At 45.8% G+C, this 21,208-nt stretch overlaps 1 protein-coding gene across 1 annotated transcript in view; it reads right to left on the reverse strand.

Annotated features, from left to right (window-relative positions):
* Positions 1 to 20,983, reverse strand: part of LOC130131498 (collagen alpha-1(XVIII) chain-like) — a 38,872-nt gene extending 17,889 nt beyond the window's left edge. Inside the window, exons 1-12 of the mRNA XM_056301196.1 lie at positions 20,622 to 20,983; positions 8,742 to 9,283; positions 6,247 to 6,327; positions 6,071 to 6,124; positions 5,780 to 5,855; positions 2,133 to 2,275; positions 1,955 to 1,972; positions 888 to 1,094; positions 764 to 790; positions 605 to 667; positions 150 to 242; positions 3 to 53 (exon numbers count right to left, since the gene is read on the reverse strand). Coding sequence (XP_056157171.1) covers positions 3 to 53; positions 150 to 242; positions 605 to 667; positions 764 to 790; positions 888 to 1,094; positions 1,955 to 1,972; positions 2,133 to 2,275; positions 5,780 to 5,855; positions 6,071 to 6,124; positions 6,247 to 6,327; positions 8,742 to 9,283; positions 20,622 to 20,853 — 1,587 coding nt within the window. The 5' untranslated portion in view covers positions 20,854 to 20,983. The remainder of the gene's footprint in view (positions 1 to 2; positions 54 to 149; positions 243 to 604; positions 668 to 763; positions 791 to 887; positions 1,095 to 1,954; positions 1,973 to 2,132; positions 2,276 to 5,779; positions 5,856 to 6,070; positions 6,125 to 6,246; positions 6,328 to 8,741; positions 9,284 to 20,621) is intronic.
* Positions 20,984 to 21,208: the final 225 nt, after the last annotated feature.

Genomic DNA, 21,208 nt, shown 5'->3' on the forward strand with positions numbered 1-21,208 from the left:
ACCCGTATTTGGTCCAAATTTGGAAATCCAGAGCCCTCCATGTCAATAAATGTCTACAAAAACAATTAAAAAAGGAAAAATAACTCGCATTACATGATTAGATTTAATCCTTGCAGCAAAAAATGGCAGTTTGTTTTTAGGTGCCGTACCGGGTGGTCCCCAGTGCCTAGTCCAGAAGGTCCAGGAGGTCCAGGCGGACCTGGTGGGCCCCGGGGTCCTGGATGACCCTCCCCATGTTCTCCCTGGAAGGATTCAGAGGTCACACATTGTCATCCTACACAAATTATTATGATAAGATGCAAATGTCGCTCACTGATGTCTCAGAAGCAGAAGGATGTGTGGGTGAAAACTACATTTCCAGTTTTTCAGCCTCGTTGCTGAGGTTTTATTCTTTAAAAGTTGTTTTGCATCCATAATTTCTACGGCCTACATCACTGATGTGACATTGAATACGAATGTCTATACATACGGTTAAGTCACATTAAATTTAATAAAATCGCAATGCCATTACACAGCTTTTATTTATTGGATTTATCAATTCATCCTTTTGACTGCATCCATCTGTCAGTCAGTCAGTCAGTCAGTATTGGACTCTGTTCAGTACCTTCTGGCCCTTGGTTCCTGCACTTCCTGGAGTTCCTGGGAAACCTGGAGGCCCTGCGGGACCCTGCGTACATCAATGACAACATGTTTGATTTCCAGAATTATCTAGAAGAGACAACCAACAATTGTTTTTCTTTTCAAATAACAAAAGAAGACTTACAGCTTTCCCGTCCTCTCCTGGATCACCCTGAGGGACGACAGTAGATCAGTGAGTAACATGACATGATGGGAACAGACACAACAGGGAATACAGGATTCGATCTCAGTTCTCTCTGCTTACTCACAGGTTCACCCTCTGATCCAGGGGGCCCGGAAGGCCCTGGTAGTCCTGGTGGGCCTACTGGCCCCGAGGGCCCGGTCACCTGCTGCACAACAGAGCCGTCCCCGAGCCGGACCACCTGAGCGGCGGGTCCTGGGGGCCCAGGAGGTCCAGGGGGTCCAGGGGGCCCATGGTCCCCTTTGTTGCCAGGATAACTAAACCCTGAATTTCCCTGTGGAGAAGGAGGAATGAAGTAACAACAAATAAATGAATTAATTCATTAATGTTGGAGCAGCCCCAACTCCTTTCTCTGTTGACTCACAATTGTTGTTTCTATTTCTATAATCTTTTTTCCTTAACATCAACCAAGTGTTGTTGTTTTTTGGTTGAATTATGTTTTACATCTCTTTTATTTCTTACGTTCTTTTGCCTATGTCCTGTTATCTGCTGTTGCAATGATCTATCTCCCCAGTAGGATTAGTAAAATTTGATCTGATCTATCTAATCTAATCTAATATGAGCTAATCTAATCTGATATGATCTAATCTAATCTAATATGCTCTAATATGCTCTAGTCTAATCTAATATGAGCTAAAATAATCTAATCTAATCTGATCTAATCTAATCTAACATGAGCTAAAATAATCTAATCTGATCTAATCTAATCTAATATGCTCTAATATGATCTAATCTAATCTAATCTGATCTGATCTAATCTAATATGCTCTAATATGATATAATCTAGTCTAATATGAGCTAATCTAATCTGATATGATCCAATCTAATATGATCTAATCTAATCTAATATGAGCTAAAATAATCTAATTTGATCTAATATAATCTAATCTAATATGCTCTAATATGATCTAATCGAATCTGATCTAATCTAATATGATCTAATCTAGTCTAATATGAGCTAATCTAATCTGATATGATCTAATCTAATATGCTCTAATATGATCTAATCTAATCTAATATGAGCTAATCATATCTAATATGCTCTAATATGATCTAATCTAATCTACTCTAATCTAATCTAATATGAGCTAATCTAACCCGTTATTTTTTTTTAAAAATTTACTATCACCATACCTTTGCACCTTTGTCCCCCTGAAATATGAAACGAAGACACAAATCATTATGGCTCTTTGATTTTGGTTATTTGCATACTGTAATGTAACAGTAATAACAGAATAAATGCACATCAACACACACAATAAATAAATGAATAGATAAATAAATGGAAGTCATAACTGCAGGGACACTCTACCTTCTCTCCTCGTGCTCCACCCTGTGAAGAGAAGCCGGGGCCAGAGATGGAACCAGAGTCTCCCTTTGGCCCCGCAGGGCCTCTGTCCCCTGGACTTCCTTTCTCTCCTCTGTCACCTTTCTCACCTTTCGACCCTGTACGACCTGAGGAGCAGCCACTTATTAAAATCAATATTAATTTTCAAGGCTCGAAGGACTCGTAAAATTGGAGATTTGTTATTTTTTGCGTATTTTGAAATGTTCGTCACCGCCAGTAAAAATCGAAACACAACGGAGCAAAATCAGAATAATACGTACCAGTCTGACTGCATTGGTGCATGAGTCTGATTAATACACCTATGCCATTGCAATAACCCAGCACTAAGTTTAACATCACTTGTTTAATCCATAGGAAGTTTGATGAGGAGCCACTGTGATAAGGAACTGGCGTTAAAGCCACGAAGGCACCGCAGGCCAAATCCCAATCAATGAAAATGAAGAGAAGCAGACGCCATTTCATATTTTCAAAAATTAGAAAGCATTATCTAAGCCTCTATATGAACCCTGAAAATGAAATATTGAAATAGATTGAAACAAGAAGACAAAGGAACAAACAAAAAAGAACATGTAAAATCCAAAAACCGATCTTGCGTATGAAACCACTGAGATCAAATATGATTAGTCTGTTTTTGTTTTGATTTGTTTTGTCTTTTTCCCCCCGAAGCTGACTTTTAGTTGACAGGCATTGCACTGAGACTGGGGGCAGTAATATTTGTAATCTGTGTCACCTAGCAATCTTGGCTCCACTCTAACCGATTTCCGTCAGGGAGGGGGTTCGATTTTCCCGAACCAATCACGAGAGACCAGCGTACCGCCGGAATCTAACGTCTCGTTAAGTCGACACTGATGCTTAACCCTGCCAACATACTGGTTTTTGAGTTTTAAGAGTAGCGCGAAGCTGAAACCAACTACGATGTCAGGCAATATTGAGAAGACATGCCGTCTAACACGTGACAACGGCGTTAGTCCCGCCCACGGAGCTGATTGGATACTCGCTTTTTCAACCGAGAAACTGCTGTTTCGTGTCATGATGCCAGATCAGAAGAATCAGTCATCTCGGTTGAGTGCTGAGTGGGCGGATTCAAAGGTCTGGAGACAGGCAACTAGTAGTCCACTATGTTCGGTAGATGGCGCTATTGCTTACTGCCTCCCATTTCTCCCCCCGTGTCTTTGAAGGGCACTCCACTAACTGTCATTATTGTGCCTCCACGGCCTTTTAATTTCTATAATATATTTTAAATGGAAGCGAGTCACACTGTTCGTGTGACTATAATTTACTGGGATAACTATTACTTTGGAAATATTCCAAGTGGCAGACCGCTTTTAAGTGCCTCACAGAAAAAACGCAAGGGAAAACAAAACAAAAAAACAAAAGAAAACCATTGGCTAATTGGTAGAAAGCCTGCCCTGTGCCTGGACGATCTCTCATTCACTTCCATTTATTTAAGGGATGCTTGAGAAAGATACCCTAAATCCAATTATGCTTGCTTGTGGATGGTCTCCTTGAACAAGAGTCTCCTCATGTTAAAATGTTTGCTTGTTTAACCAGCTTCTCTGACAACACTTTGCTAAAATAAAGAAGAAAAAAAGATGGGATCAAAATACATTAAAGTTTGGGTGTCCTGGATGCTCAGCTGGGTTTTAATCTGGCTTGGGGCCTTTCTTACATGGCTCCCCTTTCTCTCCACCTGATTCTCTCTCTCTCTCTCTCTCTCTCTCTCCATCATCATATTCAACAAAGGCCAGAAGGCCAAAAAGAAGAAGAAAATTAAGAGTATGATGGCGCATAGTATGCCATGGTTACAGTCGCAGTTGTTTTTTCTATAGCAAACACTGAATTATTATGAGTACTGGGAAAGCGGATGTTTCTCAACAAGTGTACTGAGGATGCACTGGTTGGTTACCGTACAGATTTGAGTTACACGAATAGCCTGGCATTCATTTCCACACTAAAGAGTAATTAAACCCTAGACCATTTTAGTGAGTTTGCTGACACGTCCAGGTTAAAAACCAGGTAAAGGTTAAAAACATCACAGAGTACCAAGGCTGGCCTTGGTACTCTGTGATGTAAACATAGCAGGATAAACACAGCTGCCGATGATAACATTAATAATGGCTCTGATGGATGTAGGTGTGATAAATAAAAAGCACTGACAGTACTACTGACAATGGTTAGTCTATCAATGCTGATAGACATGCCGGTACATGTAAATCAAACAGACCCATTATTAATGTTATTGTCTACAGTCTGGGGTTTAGCTACTCTTTAACTGCAGTGGCAGAAAAGCAAAGCCCACCATAAGTTATATAACTAACTTTAAATTATTATAATTTTTGTGCTGCAACTGCTGTCTCATCACCAGCTCAACGTCTGAGCAAGTTTGTGGCAAGAAACTAACAGAATGGATTTCAAATATTTCCCCTTTTTGGAAAATAATACCAATTTGAAAATTTGCTCTGACCTTTTCTGATCTATAGGAGTCCGTGCTAACTCAGGTCATTGTGCAATACCGGTAAGTCCCTCTTATTGGTCATCACTGGTATCTTGCGAGTTTGTACTCCCATTTTAACATGCCAAACCCGTACTATGCAACAAGAATGTGAGTTTGTACTTAGAGAACTCAGCATTGAGAAAATGCCCAGAAAGATACCAACCAACCTCCACCAACTTGCCCAGACGTCTGAGCTCCATGCCAAGCAAACACACTCCTCTTGACATGACCGCAGCACCATACAATCAGCAAGAGAAAACCCAAAGCTGACTCTATGATGCGATAAGACGGCCATACCCTGATTAGGACATCCACCTAATCACATCTATGCCTCTGCAAAGCAAGCAGGGAGTGAACCCTCTCCCCCCAACCCCCAATCAACCGACCTTGTGAACCTGGTGACCCAGGCCTGTAGTCCACCGAGGGCTGACGATACCTGTCATCTTAAGTCAACACAATTGCAACATGAGCACTACTTTAACTTGCTTTTTTTTTTTTTAGCGGGCTGCAAGTGCAGGCTTGCACAGCACTGCTTGCCATGTCTTGTTAATATCTTGTTCATAAACGTGACACGAGATGAAAATGTTCTTGTTTCTGGGGGGAGAATTGGGGTTTCGTATTGGGTAAAACAAGAGTCAGTTCAATTCTTTAGACTTTATCAATAGATTTTGACTTTTGGTTGAGGAAAACAAAACAAAACACTAATCCCAACTATACTGTCAAACACATTAAGGTGAAAGGCGTTATTCCCTTACTGTCCACTAGAGGGAGCCAAAGAGCTTCATTTCCTTAAGGAGTACTGAAATCTTACGGCAGACCTCACAGCACTTGTCAAGTCAGGACAAGAGCTATTGGCTTTTGGCACGGAGACTGATGGATGATTACAAACTTCCATTACAGTTTAACATGTTGTATTTTGCTGTGTTATTATTTTGATGGTAGAAGGTGTCTTGGCAACCATGCTCGTTAAGGTGATTCATAGTATATATTTGCAATGAACACGTCCAGATTAAAGACTGAAACGAGAAAACCAGTCAGCCAAAAAAAAAAAAATCAAAATGTAACTCTATACATAAGTGAATAAGGAATTTCGAGACCACTGATGAGATCCCCTTACTTGAGTCTGTGAGCTTGGACCCCTGTGATGAGGTCAGCGGCGGCTCTGGCACCGGTTGCAGAGATGCAGGGGTGGTCTGCCAGGTAAAAGAACAGGATGCAGTGTGATGCAATACAAAAACACTGGCGATATAATGTAGCATCGCAAACGCTCCTCTATAGTGTGGGTTACATCCTAATGTGTCACAGTGTGAAGAACTGAAGGTTGCTAATTGGGCTGGCAGTAATTGTGTTGTCTGCGGTAAAGAGGGGAAAAAACTGCATTCATGATGATGAAGACACAGATCCCTACTGTCTGACTTGTCTGTCTCCTGTCCCCATCTCCACTCCCAAAGTCACCAGAGGCCTGAAACGGACACAGATGGACAGATAGAGAGGCAGATAGATGGACGTGTCTCCATACTTTGGCCGTACCTTGACTGTCGAGGTCGTTCAATTTTGAATGAACATCATAAAACAAACACTCACAGCATCAGAATCGTCCTCATCGTCACACAGTCGCTCGGCTGCACGGGGGTTCCCCACCACTTTCAGCTCGGCGATCGCACCCTGAACACGCACGCACGCACGCACGCACGCACGCACGCACACACACACATGCACACACACGCACAGAAATAATGAATGAAAGTTCTCCTGTGAGAAAACTGTTGTCTGTGATTCCACTGGTTGCCATCGGTTATGAAATATGAATCCCCATAAACCCCCGAAGAGATGGAAAATGTGAGAACAGCAGACATGCATGACTCATGTAGGCCAGCGTATTGTGGCAGCTGCCTCTGGCCCCCTCTCTCTCTCTTGGGACTTTTCATCTACACGGTCCATAGTGCTACTTGGTGTGTAAATTGGCTCTGCTGTTAAATATGATATAGGCAGTTTGGGGTCCAGGTGGACTTTACGATGCTTGTAGAGCGGTAAAGTGCTGCCATACAGGCCGTTCTCTGCTCTTGGTTATGGAAGAAAAACAAAGATGTGTTTTTATACTGTTACCTGAGAAAATTTCCATAATGATTCATACAATCAGACTAGACTAGAATATCTCAGACCAGATGAGAACTAGAATAGAAGAGATTTGGAAAAATTTGAGATAAAATACTCAGAGACCCCTCCCGGTTAATAAAATGATGGTTGATGCTGGCAATTGGATCGGCCCTAGAAGTAGCGACCTCAAGCCTACTAAAAAATGTTTAAAGCATTTGGGAGGATATGCATTTGCTACTCATGTGACCCCCCCCCCCCCCATTCAACGTCTCCATTTTAAGACCCATGTGACCCTCACATGTGGTCAACGGGGTCACTGATTGGGCGTCAGCCTCGGGTCAGAGGGCAAAGGTGGGAGAGGTCAAGCAATAGATTTACAGGGACGGGGAGGGCTAAGTCGGCCCTCTGAGGTTCCAGTGACCCGGACACATACCTGTGGTGAGATGCCGCGGGGAAATATTAAATAGGAATTCAACCGAAGTTAGTTTGGGCTGCAGTGGGCGAGTCCACACAGACGCAGACGTACAAGTACGTGTGCGTGTGCCCACACACACACACAACTGACTTTATTTTTCCACACTTTATCTTGTCCCGTGTGAAATATTCACATAGGGATCGCTTTAAGGTTGAGCTTTATTCTATCTGTGACCGAGCTAAGTCATAATAAAATACCAGAGGTTAAAACTGACCATTTAAACTAGTGCTGCACGATTAATCTCATCGCGACCGCCATGTCAGCCTGTGCCATTATATGACCGCGAAGGGCTGCGACTTAATTAAATAATAAAATGTTCGCGTCTGTTTGCGCGCAGTCTGCATATCCACGCCCATAATTAAGAGCTGACCAATCAGTATCTGTTTATGCGGTGACGCGCGTACATCTACGGTCACATGACTATCCAGGTGCGCAGACCAGAAAGAAGGACAATGGATGCCGGTGACAACGGGGAGGTTAACGCTGATGAGCTGGTGGCAAAAAACAACAACAACAAAAACAAAACGCGACCTCTGTTACATGGCGATACTTTGGATTCAACCTCGGCGATACCGAACGGAAAGAGGTACTGTGTACAGCATGCAAAATGAAAGTCGCTACGTGTCTCGGCAACACGACACATTTGTATTATTTGTGTATGTATAAATTCGTTAATTATCTCCCAGTCGCAACCCAGATAGCAAAATGGCTGTGGGCCGGACCCGTCCCACGCCGACACTTCCATCCGGCCCACATACAGCGCGGAATGATGGCACTTGGGCGGTCCGCTCCTGTTTGCCAGATCTGGGCCAGAACCAAGCCATAGCAATGTCGCATGTGCCACATATTTAACAAAGGTGGCCCATATTTGTTTTGGGATATCTGGGCCATATTCACCATTTACCACACGGGCCACTTCAGGGTCACACCCAGTTTGCATGTTGCCGAGAGCACCGCATCTTTGCCAAAAAAGGCCCACGTTTGATTTGGCATATTTGGGCCATATTTGCTATTATACATGTGGGCCACTTCAGGCTCACATCCATTTTGTCAGGGCCAGAAGAAGGCCATCAGTGCCGCATCATTGCCTGAAGTGGCCCACATCCGGATGCTATCTGGGAAGTCGCGATATTGTCCACAATAATCGCGATATGACCTTTTCACCGAATCGTGCAGCACTAATTTAAACTGTATTTGAATAGCGCAGCAGCGTGTCGCAATTTTGTGCGGACCATTATTTTGTAGCGGCAGCGTATTAGCTAATGCCTTTCATAAGGGATTAATATGAAGCGGATGCCAGAAAGCATGATGGGGAAGCTGGCTGTCTCATTGAATTTGCTTGTCTTGTGTGTTTTGATTTGTAGTTGTTATTCACATCGCTAAACGATAGAGGGCGTCGTTCAGGTAGAAATTTGCACGTAGAAGCTGGAAAAAGTAAAGTGAAAAACTGATATTAAGCTGTGTACTGCTGGCAGATCCAAATTAAAACGTATATTTCATATATCACCTGAAATTTATCAGGGTCAGCTCCTCCTGCTTGACCCACGAAGATCCCCGCACCCGTATCGAGCTCCATGTTGTCCGGCGAGCGCTCAAACTTCACCACCCGCGGTTCGGATTCACAGCCCTGGTAGAAGGTCACCTGGTCCTCAAAGACCGACAGTGCGAAGCGGGCCCAGCTCTCCACTATGCTCGGCATGTCGAAGCTGGCCGCCTCGTAGGAGGCCTCCGAGTCGGGTTCGGTGTAGAAGAACTGCAGCCTCTGGCGCCCGGCCTTGACCGCGCTCAGCTTGACGCCTATGTACATGAACTTCTGGGCGCCATCGGTGATGGAGAAGAGGACGGAGGCTGCCGAGGAGGAGGGCTTGACATGGAAGAGCAGGGAGAAATGGCGGTAGAAGGGGTTGGGGACGTGGGCCAATGCTGGCTGGCCTGCTGCCACTGCCGAGGTCATCTTGTAGGCTGTGGTCCCACCCGGCCCGTGAGTCCTCGTTATTTCATCTGGCGGCGGGTCTCCAATAAGCTGAAGCAAAGAGACACCACTCTCTTCTGCAGGCGGGGTGGAGAGACAAGAGATCAAAACTCACAGATAAGAAGTTGAAGCTCTTTTTTGTTAAGACCAAAAGACACACTTTCAAAGCAGTGAGTTTGAAGCACAGACAGACACAATGTCCCAAAAATGATCATTTCCAGTCCTTTGGAAACGATCATTTTCAATTTGCATTTTTTTTAAATAATTCTGCATGCTTTTTTTCCTAAATTGTATTAAATGCAGCAATCTCAGCCTATAAACTGTGATTACCGCTGCATTGAAGGGAAACGATCGTAAATGTCAACATTTTCTCTCTAAATATTGATTTTTGCATGGCAGCATCACTGCTGGAGACTTTTCAGAGAGACACAAGAGTGCTTCTCAGTATCATGGTTGCGCATGGAGTGTATATATACATATAGAGAGATGTAATGTTGCAAACTATGATTGATCCCCTTTAATGCAAATTGGGTGACAAGAGGTCAGCAATACTTTAGAGGTCTGCGTTACTGTCAGTATGAATTATGGCGACTGAAGATGGTTAATGTGTTTGCATAAAATGATACTGTTGCTAATTTACACTGAGTCACATTTGCAAACTTTTCCTATTAATTTCAGAAATAGTTTTGATTTGTTTGTTGGATGAAAGTAGGTTAGAGACCCCTCGATGAGTCATGAGCGTGGTCTCCTGGGTATACTGTTGTAGAGGAGCAACGCTTGAATAAATAGGCCGTGGGACACCAATGTACGTCTGACCACACATTAACCCCTAGTAGTCAAACAATTACTTGGTCCCTGGTTGATGAGTTGTCGTCTGTTGACACGAAGCGGAAGCTTTTGCATGAATCCCAAGCTTTAAATCCAAGGTCAATTTGGAGCAAGTTTCGTAAGACACGAGCAAATGTGGATACATTTTTTTCCTGCCTCTTGTAAAATGGTCCCATTGCAGATGCTACAGAGCTTTAATGCAACGACATCATGACTTGACTGAGGTGCATTCATGCGTTATGTTCTCCTGGTGGCCCTGCGAAACTCGGCGGGTTAAGGAAGGAACACAAAACATAAAAAAAAAGCAATCCAGAATAATTCAACTTTAATTAGGCTTCAGCGGCTGGTAAAGCGGTATGCAAGTTTACAAAAAAAGAAAGAACTAGTTCCAGAGACGTAGTTACCATTCATACCTCCAGATTGTGTGTTTTTACATGGCAAAACTGTTGATGATATACTTCCCATAGATTGAAATAGCCTAGACAGAAATGACAGCAACTATTAAATTCACATGAATCAGCATCACAAGGGAGGGAAGGAACCTTCTCGACTGGCAGACGCTTCTGCACAGCGTTCTCCTGAGGACGGACTGTCACCAGAGATTCATGACTGGGGCTTTTTTTCCCTGAGACAAGCTTTCCAAAAAGGCCTATCTGCACATTAGAGGGTCTCACAGGTCAGGGATGAGGAAGATTTCCCAAGCTTTCCTAAACATGATTCAATGTATACAACTTTTTTTACAATTCATTTCAAGATGGTTTTTTTTGTAAACGGAAGTGTTTAACCGAGGAGGCCATATATCCCCCAGATGAAGGCTAACTGACCAGCAGCAGGAGGTGCCTTCTGGACAGAGAGCCCACCACTTAAGAACTTTAATATCAATTCCAGTTATCTCTAAAAACAGTTGGCAAAGTAGACCTCCACCAATTTTGTCATTTGGTAGTAGTTTGACTTTACTTGGATTTACTACAGCCACAGCTAATTTCCCCCAGCATGTGTCTTGTGGCTGGTGGTATCTCACATTTACATGAAGTACTACTTGGTTAAACTAGAAACTCTAATTTTTGCCTCTGAAACGCTAAATTAGTACACCCAATTTGCAGCTAGGAGGTATTTTTTCAAGTTAAACACTATGTACATTTAAAATATTCAATAAAAGAGGGCGCGACTGCTCAGCATAAAGATTGTTTTTGCAGAACGACCTATAAAAAGTTGGCTTTTCAGGGAATGCAATACCCATGCATTCCCTTTGAACAGACATTTTGTTGGTTCACTGGCTGGTTTTGGTACGGTGGGTGTCCAAAAAGTCAAGTTTGAACAATCTGTGTCATGAAAAACACGCACCTTTCATGAGCCAAAGTTTTTGTGCTTCATGTTGAACGGAGAATTTTGCACACCACCTTTAATCTTTTTGCCTGTAAATAAAGGGATGACAGGTGGGTCACGTTATCCGACCTTTGGCGCTAGCGGTGGCGTATTTGTGTGATAACCACTTCACATCTGACTCTCTGCACACAGCAACTTCTAATGCATCTGCACTGGTCAAGCCAGCATTAGCAGGGGCTAATCCTTAACACATGTTTTCACACACAAAGCACTCCGAGATGCCTTGCAGAGAGTCCCATAAGGCAGCTACTTTATCTTGACCTGCACATCAGCGACGACACAGATCCTCTGAGATTTGAGACAGAGGCAACGGGACGTACGGGTAAAAGCCTCCCACTGAAAGCATCTGTTACCGGTTACCATCACACACTGACAGGAAGGATACAGCTGTGGTCCAAACAGCGACGCAGCGTGAACAGAACAGATTACGAATGGATAAGGAAGCTGAATGTAAAATCAATTTAGCCTCAGAATCAGTGCACAAAGTTGCTCCACACTAAGAGAGGTGTGTTTATTTTACTTAAAATAAGGGATGCATTACTTAAAATAACGGACTTAGCATGCATCGTCTGTATACACTTACTCGACTTGTAATACAGATTTTGAATACTGACGGTCTGTTTCGGCCGTACCCTCCTTAGCACTCACACAGCTACAAACATTTATGTTTGAAACCTGCCCAGTACAACTCGTCGCCTACTGTTTATCACTCAACAGGTCAGGTGGGCCTCAAACGTTTTGGCTTGGAGTACATTTCTCCCTCACAATACCCACACAGGTTTTTTTTTTTTTTACTCGTCTAGCTGGTCCTGCGACAAAGCGATTTATACAATGTCATTTTGTCGGACGAATACGCTACATTCCAACTAAGGCCACTAGGTGGCACTGTTTAATATTGTGACTCAATTGAAAATACTGTACCACCCATAGAAATTGAATGTGAGTAGAACGGACATTGAAGTGTTTGCCGTGGTCATTTGAGTAGTTCACAAGAAATTGGCAATTGTTGCTAGTTGTTATGGCAACAACGCATGTCAGTGGGGTTGTAAATGTATACTATGCCACTGCTCATTTGGTCGTTACTGCAAAACCTCGCTTCAGTGAGTCAAGTCAATTTTATTTGTATAGTCCAATACCACAAATTATAAGTCCACGACTTAAAAAAAAAAAGTCAGAGACTTGCTGCAAGTAGGTTTATACAGAAGTTTTTACTAAAGTTTGCCCAACACGACCTGACAACCTTGGCGGAGTCCAACACCCACCGAAAACGTGTTTGACTTTGTGCCGAGAATGCGGACACAACTCTCACTTTGGTTATAAAAGGACCAGATGGTTTGTAGCAACTGCCCCGGTACCCCATACTCCCGCAGTACCCTCCACAGAGTTCCCCGGGGTACATGGTCGTATGCCATCTCCAAGTCCACAAAACACATGTAGACTGGCTGGTCAAACTTCCATGCCCCCCTCAGCACTTCCGCAAGGGTAAAGAGTTGGTCCGTTGTTCCACGGCTAGGACAGAATGCGCATTATTCCTCCTGGATCTGAGGTTCGACAATCGGTCGGAGCCTCCTTTCCAACACCCTAGAGTAGACTTTACCAGGGAGGCTGAGCAATGTGATGCCCCGATAATTGGGGCACACCCTCCGGTCCCCCTTTTTAAATATGGGAACCACCACCCCAGTCTGCCACTCCCCAGGTACTGTCTCCGACCGTCACGCGACACTGAAGAGACATGTTAGCCAAGACAGCCCAACAATGTCCAGAGCCTTCAGCATCTCAGGGCGAATCTCATCCACACCCAGCGCCTTGCCACCGAGGGGCTTTTTAACTACCTCAGATACCTCTGCCAAGGGTATGGGTGGGGCTTCCCCCAAGTCTTCAGACTCTACCCCCTCCACTGAGGAAGTGTTAGCCGGGTTCAGAAGCGCCTCAGAGTGTTTTTTCCACCGCTCAACAACATCTCCAGGTTCATTCCCATCCGCCAAGGTTGTCCCTTGTCTCTGATTCTGTTTGTGATATTCATTGAAAGGATCTCTAGGCGTAGCCAAAGTGAGGAGTGTGTCTGTTTTGGTAACCTCGGCATTCTATCTCTGCTGTTCGCAGATGATGTGGTTTTGTTGGCTTCATCAGGACGCGACCCCCAATGTCCACTGGGGGGGTTTGCAGCTGAGTGTGAAATGGCTGGGATGAGTGTCAGCACCTCCAAGTCTGAGGCCATGGTTCTCTACCAGAAAATGGTGGATTGCTCCCTCCGGATTGGGGATGAGTTGTTGCCTCAAGTGAAGGAGTTCAAGTATCTTGGGATCTTGTTCACGAGTAAGGGTAGGATGGAGCGGGAGATTGACAGGCGGATTGGTGCAGCATCAACAGTAATGCGGACGTTGTACCAGGCCTTTGTGGTGAAGAGGGAGCTGAGCCAGAAGGCAAAGCTCTCAATTTACCAGTCAATCTTTGTTCCAACCCTCACCTATGGTCATGAGCTTTGGGTAGTGACCGAAAGGGTGAGATCGCGGATACAAGCGGCTGAAATGAGTTTCCTCCGTAGGGTGTCTGGGCTCAGCCTTAGAGTTAGGGTGAGGAACTCGGACATCCGGAGGGAGCTTTGAGTAGAGCCGCTGCTCCTTTGCATCGAAAGGAGCCAGTTGAGGTGGTTCAGGCATCTGATTAGGATGCCTCCTAGGCGCCTTCCTTTGGAGGTTTACCGGGCAGGTTACCAGATTTACTGGGAGGAGACCCCGGGGTAGACCCAGAATTCGCTGGAGGGACTACATGTCCAGTCTTGCCTGGGAACGCCTTGGGATCCCCCAGAAGGAGCTGGAGGGCATCACTGGGGAGAGGGACGTCTGGAGTGCCCTACTTAGCTTGCTGCCACCGCGACCTGACCCCAGAGAAGCGCCTGACGATGAATGAATGAATGAATCTCCGTTCTACTGTCATTCAATTTCTATGGTACCACCGTATAAATGTGACTTATACACCGAATTGACTTATTTATATATATTATATGTTTTTTTTTCCCCTCACAACAACATGTTTTTTGCTGAGTGCGACTTATACTCCGGTGTGACTTGTAGACCGGAAAATATGGTATTTGAGAAAGTTTATCATTTGGCCTAATGTCAGAGTGAATCATTTTGGTGGGTCATGAGGCTGTGTGTGTGTGTGTGTGTGTGTGTGTGTGTGTGTGTGTGTGTGTGTGTGTGTGTGTGTGTGTGTGTGAGCGAGAGAGAGAGAGACATACACACACATGGCAAGAGAAATACAGACAGACAGAAGAATGGATTGCTAGCCAGACAGATGGACAGAGAAAGGAAATGCATGTCAGATGTGCATGGGAAAGTGGACCATGAGGGACTCCAATAGGCTGTGGGACACGGTAAGTACCAGTCCCAAAAGCCCCCACCACGTTAACTCCACATGCCAGTTAAAATATACTGAACAGACTCGATGGGACCAGTGGTATGACAGACTCCAGTGGTCTGAGAGTGCAGGGAGTGTGAGGCCCGTCTCCTCAGGAGGACACGGGGAGGGAGGATAGAGAGGAGAGGTGAGGAGGGAAACATACAAACCAATTAAAAAGTCCTTGTTCTCATAAAACGTGAAGCAGTGTGAAAGAGGGAAGGGAATCAGGAACTTTTAAAACGCGAAAGCCTAAAATGCTCCCATGTGTGGAAACCTTTCAATTCGGTGAGCCACATTTAGATAAAAGCATGTCAGAGCTTCATTGGATGCAATTAATCCCAACCATTGTAGTGTGTTACATGCAAATTGTCATGGAAAACATCGCTCTACAATATTCCCTTCTGACAAATTATAATAGTTATTGTGAGATGGTGTCAGCAACAACACAGTAATATACTCCAGAAATGAGGTCAGTCAGTGAAGGTTGAGGCTTGTTTGTTACAATAGGTTAACAGACTGCTACCTCTCTGTGCCAAATGTGAACCAGATTGAAAAACCAAAAACAAAAAGCCAAACCAAACTGGTTCCCCTGTATCTGGTTCCAGTGCTAGGCCTTGAAATGGAACTGAACTGAGAAAGGATGCTTTTAAATACCATTAGTTCCCGGACAACTCTTGAGGGAACACGAGGAATTCAGTATTCGGCAGACCTAACACCCAACCACTTCCATTCACTCGTCCAACAAGGGAGCCGCCATGCCAAAAAACCAAAACCAAAACCGAGGGATTCAGTCAATCATTAACACACCCAGCTGCAGTTCAACTCTCGCGGGAGCGAACCAACTGGACCGCGTGCTACTGAAAAAAAACAAAAAAACAGCCAGAACCTCAGCCAATCAGTTAACACTTCAAACGCAGCTGTGACATCTCCCCCCCTCCCCCACCCCCACACACACTCTGTTCCCCGCTGTCAGCCCCTTAATCCATGTTTGGCTAGTGGGCGATCACGGCCAATTAAAGTTGACTGATGGCGGGATCAGGGAGTAAAAGCGATGCTCCCAGTTCAGATGAGATCGGTTAGTTGAGCTCTTTTTATTACATGTCTGACTTTGTCGGATGCAGAATAGTTTGCGTCACTCCTTTCCCCAGTGTGCTGTTTGTTTGGTGTGTGAAGACGCGCGATACACTTTTGTCAGTTAACGATTTGAGTGTTGAGAACATATCGATTCACGCGAGCGTTGCGATGCTATCCGCAACAACGTTGTGTCAGTTTTCAGAAACACTGCCTCGATTCTTAAAGATTGCACACGTGAGACAGCGGCACTACATCTTTGTGTGTAGATCACATCTCTAACCACTAGGTGGCAGGCGCGGTATCGTTAACGGGGCTGTGCAGACCCACAACAACAGCATGCGTTTTGACAAAATAGGACCATATATCGCAGTGTCTGTTGTATCGAAATATCTGACAATATTGTCGCGAATTCAGGTGGCAGCCGGGACGCGAACCCAGTCGACTGAAGGGTCCAACCCGTTAGCCGAGGGCTAGCGAGTCTAGTCATCCGTGGTCGTTACACTACCCCCTCCTTATGGAAGTGCGTCCCTGCGCTTCGTCATATCAGCTCCCTCACGCCTCTGGGCGCTGGTGCTTCTGATGGCCTCACGGTCTCACCATCCCACCACTGACACCAGTGTAGCGAATTCAGGGGGCAGCCGCGAACCGCCGCAACCGGGACGTGAACCCGGGTCGCCAGCACCACGGGCGACTACGTTAACCAGTCGACTACAGGGTCTGACCCGTTAGCCAAGGGCTAGCGAGTCTAGTCATCCGTGGTCGCTACAATATATTGAATTGTGTCAATACGTAGGAAACTTATCGCCAAATTCTTGCCATTACACAGCCCTGGTGAGGATTTGATAGGGTTGTGAGTGCTACATTTGCTACAGACTAATGATAAGTCACACAACTAATCTTGTAAGTGGTTGTCCATCCATCCATCCATCCATTATCCAAACCACTTATCCTACTCGGGGTCATGGGATGCTGGAGCCTATCCCAGCAGTCATTGGGCGGCAGGCGGGGAGACACCCTGGACAGGCCGCCAGGCCGTTGTATCTCTTGTAAATAAAGTAGCTGACATTATATGACCAGATGGATGTTATATATGAAGTCAGGGACACTGTGCCGCACTTGTCCTCCACTGACAAAACCAGTGACTTATGCAATGAATAGGCTGAGAAAATGGGTGATTCCCCACGGACATAAAAGTCTCCCTCACATGATGACAATTTGTCCCACTGTCTGTCTTGGCTCATCTTCTGACGCTCACCCGAGTATTTCAATACTGCCTATTAACTGTTGCTGGCCGCTAGTGGTGGCGGTTATGAGCATGAGAGAGGGTGGGCAACTGGGCGTGACCTCTGACCCCCGGCAAAGACATTGAGCAGCCCTGTCTCGGATTAGTCACAAGGGTCCATTGTTATCACTCAGGGCACCCTCATCCTTTTTTCCCAAAGCGAGGACAGAGTCGCCTTGCCGGGACTGGACAATTTTCCCACCCACAGGCGCGATCATAAATGTCGACTAAAGCGACCACACAACTCGGATCAGACGGCCCTATTGTTGGTCTCGCTGTGTCGTTTGGATGCCTAAACAGCAGTCGTCTCTCCTGCCCAGACGTACGTTAAATTCCAGTGGGGCGTATCACGGACCGTGATACAGTATGGATGTGTGTGTGTGTGGTGGGATTTTGACCATGGGGAGACTGGCATGTGATGGTGGGATGTGATGGTAGGATAGCTGGAGAATGAGTGCTGGCCAGTCTACCCAACGCCGTGGTGAACTCAATCCCACTGCAGAGCAATCTGCGTCGTCTCTCTCAAGAAAAAAAAAACCGCATCTATTCATTCTCCATGCTGGCATAGTGCAATATATAAGCCTGAACGTTGTATTGAGGTTGTACAACATTGTAAATAAGAAACAGATCATAGCAGCTCATTTTCTGGTGAGCTACCAAATACAGCATCGGTGCTTGGACAAGCCTTCAAAAATCAACCCCCCCCCCTACTCCTAACTTGTTGCTTACTTTCACTCCCATCACCCTCTCTCCCCGTCTCTCTCCCTCTCTCTCTCTCCCCATCTCTCTCTCTTTCCCCCCCTCCCGTCTCCCCCGTCTGTCATTCTGTCTCTCTCGCAATTCAATTCTCTCTCTCCAGTCCCCCCCCCCGTCTGTCTCGGTCTCTCTCTCTCTCTCTCTCTCTCTCTCTCTCTCTCTCTCTCTCTCTCTCTCTCTCTCTCTCCCAGTCTATCTTCCCCCCCCCCCCCCCCCCCCAATGTTTGTCCTGTCTGCAGGGCAATAGAAACAACTTTTCATTGTTTTACAGTGAGGAAAAATTGAAGACCTGTTTGTTGTTACAAAATACTTTGTTTGAGCCACTAAGTGAGACTTTCTGAAACTTTTGTTTCCTGAGCTGGATTGCAGTAAGATGAATAAGTCTGAATATCAGCTGTTGGACTGGAATGTAAACTAAATAAGTGTGCTTTTGAAAATCAATCAAATCTCTCTCCCTCTCTCTCTCTACCCCCATCTGTCTTCCCCCCCCCTCCTTTTGAGAAAGGGTGAGGAGGCCTATGCAGGTGTGTGGGAACTCGCACCCAATGAAAACAGCGTACTGACAAGGGTAATGATATTTCATATCCTGCCTCGGCTAATGCAGCGGCACCGTGTAAATCAAACGTGTGCATTCTGGCGGGGCCATTTCACAGGGTTTTGCAACACCGTGTTGGGGAAAAGTACCCCAAATATTGACAGTTCGTCAGGATTTAAGCTCCGAGTACGATGTACTGCAGTTCGCCGCCGTGCAAAATGGTCCCACACCGTGCACATAACAGTATGTTTTATCAGAATGGGCTCCCCATATTTAGACACCGAGCGTATGGTTTATGTTTGAGGTGAAAGGTTATCCAAACAAAAGCCCTACTTGGTAAAAGTGGCACTTCACGGAGGATGACAAAATGATCCGCTGGTTTGAATCCAGACTACTTTCTTAAGAAAATCCTATGGGAAAACCGATGACATGATAAACAAGGCATGGTTTGTTATATGCATTAGAGTTCATACCACCGCCCACATATTATAGATCTGCTAAAAACAAGCTATGTTGAATTAGGCTATCTGGAACATTTCCTGACTCACTTAAGGTATGGATTCTGAACATTATGTTTTTTTTTTTATTCTGTGCTGTAAATAAAAGCACGCTGGCAGGCTTGCATGGTTGCATCAGTGATCAAATCCTTTCTGTTATATTACCTTTGAGATTTTTAGGACTTTGAATGCAAGCTACAATTTTTTACAGTAGCTTGCACAAGAAAAAAAAATCTAAATTCTATTCAAAGTAAAAAATGAACCCAAATCACTCAGAACTTATTGTTTCCTGCAGTGTTTGGTTGTCAGTTTACCAAGTATTATTTTTAAGGTGTTGGTAATATCACTATTGTTGACCATCATGTTATGACACATCTGAGTTGAGGATGCAGTGGTTCGCTGTGCAGTTAAAAAGACATTGGCGCACTGTACATTAGATGTGGCATGCAACCTGCAACAGTGAGGTGACCGAAGGTGTGGGCCATGCTTATACACTTATGCCTCGGAAGTCTCTAGACATGTGCAGAGGAGAACGAGTGACACCACAATGCTAGTAGCAATCGACACATTCACAGCAACGGTGGAAAAAGAGTGGCTGCCGAGCATTGAAATGAATCGCGTGACCGGCCAAGACAGCCACACACAGATGATGCGTGGCAATGCTTAAAGCTTTGCAAGCTTGTGTTACTGGGACATGACACTGTGAAATGCAGCCTGCATGAATAACAGGTAGACTAACATCAGCGACACACAGGCATGACATCGGATTCAAAATGTATCACCAAGTTGGATACATTCTAACCCGCCGGCGTTACCTTTCCGGTTACTAACTGACACACATAGTGGATGCCCGGGCTCCTGTGCTCTCTCTGGCAGGGAGGGACATCCCACCGGGAACTGCCCGTCCTCCAGGGACGCCCAGCAGCTGTCTCGCAGGACATGGCAGAAGCTGCGGCAAGGCAGGAAGGGGGAGAGCGGCGGGGCGAGCTCTCCGTTATGTCTGGTACACCCGGGCACCAGTAGAAGGCAGAGGAACCACTCTGCGCCGTGGTGGCAGCCCGCCTTTACCAGCCACGCCCACTCCTGTAGTACGGCACTCACCTCCTCCACAGAGGTGTGGTTGAAAAAGTTGGGCAGCGCGAAATACTTCGACCCCTTGCCGGTGCAAATGGGCCAATCGGAGGGCACGGGCAGACAAAGTGGCTCAGAACCATTGATGGTAGCTCGAGGCGGGGTTGGCGTGGAATCCAAGAGCCCCTCAGCAGTTGTGCTTGTGTTAGAACTCTCAACCGCAATCCCAGACAAGTTGGTGGGCAACACCACACTGCTTTCGAGGGCTATTACTACGCTGGTGTTTGACCATTCTGTGCTCTCCAATGCAGAACTCCCAACAGACTCAATACCTGACTCAGAATTAGCCGTGGACCCTGATCCCGACCCAAACCCAGATCCATCCCTTACCTTTACTCCAGAGCCATCCTCTGCCCCTCCTCCTGACCCATTATCTGCCCCGCTCCCCGACCCATCCTCCCCCCTCTCCCCTCTGGACCTGTCTGTATTACCCGTCATGTTAACACCGGGGCTCTCCGCATTCGCTCTTAGTCCTTCGTTAGTCCAAGTGGTCGGTGTCTCGTCCCACGTCTCGACAAACTTACGGATTCCGTCGGCCACGCTGATGATTTCTGCCCCGACCCCGGCCAAGTTGCCCTTTTCCTCCTTGCTGCCGCCAGGCACATGCTTTGCCTCAGGTATGGCCGTCCCTGTGAAAGTTGCTGCCTCAGTTGGGGCACTGGTGGTTTTTGGTTCACTGCGCCAAAATGAGAACCATGCCTCCAAGCTCCCGGTGCACAGAACCAGAAGAAAGACCTGCAGATGGATCCCTGACATCCTGCTTGCTCAGACTACACTGAGACCAGTAGTACTCCAACGATACCCTAACTATTTCCCCTGGACTCCCCCCTGTTAGCCAGCCAGTCAACAGTTATATCCAAGCTGTCCTTGGGCCATTGAGTAACGGTTGACCGAGTGCAGACTCACAGAAAAACCTAACAGACACACACATATACACAAAGAGACCCTCCCCTCTAGAAGAACTGCTCATGCTCTCACTTCATTCACTGTGGCTGCTGCAAAGCCCCACTGCATAGAAAACACACACACATGCACACACACACACAAACACACAGAGGGGGAGACCCGGGTTTAGGGGGCAGGCTTGGCATTGCTGGAGACAGAACTCATT

The sequence above is a fragment of the Lampris incognitus genome, chromosome 21, assembly GCF_029633865.1.
Source record: "Lampris incognitus isolate fLamInc1 chromosome 21, fLamInc1.hap2, whole genome shotgun sequence".
NCBI lineage: Eukaryota > Metazoa > Chordata > Actinopteri > Lampriformes > Lampridae > Lampris > Lampris incognitus.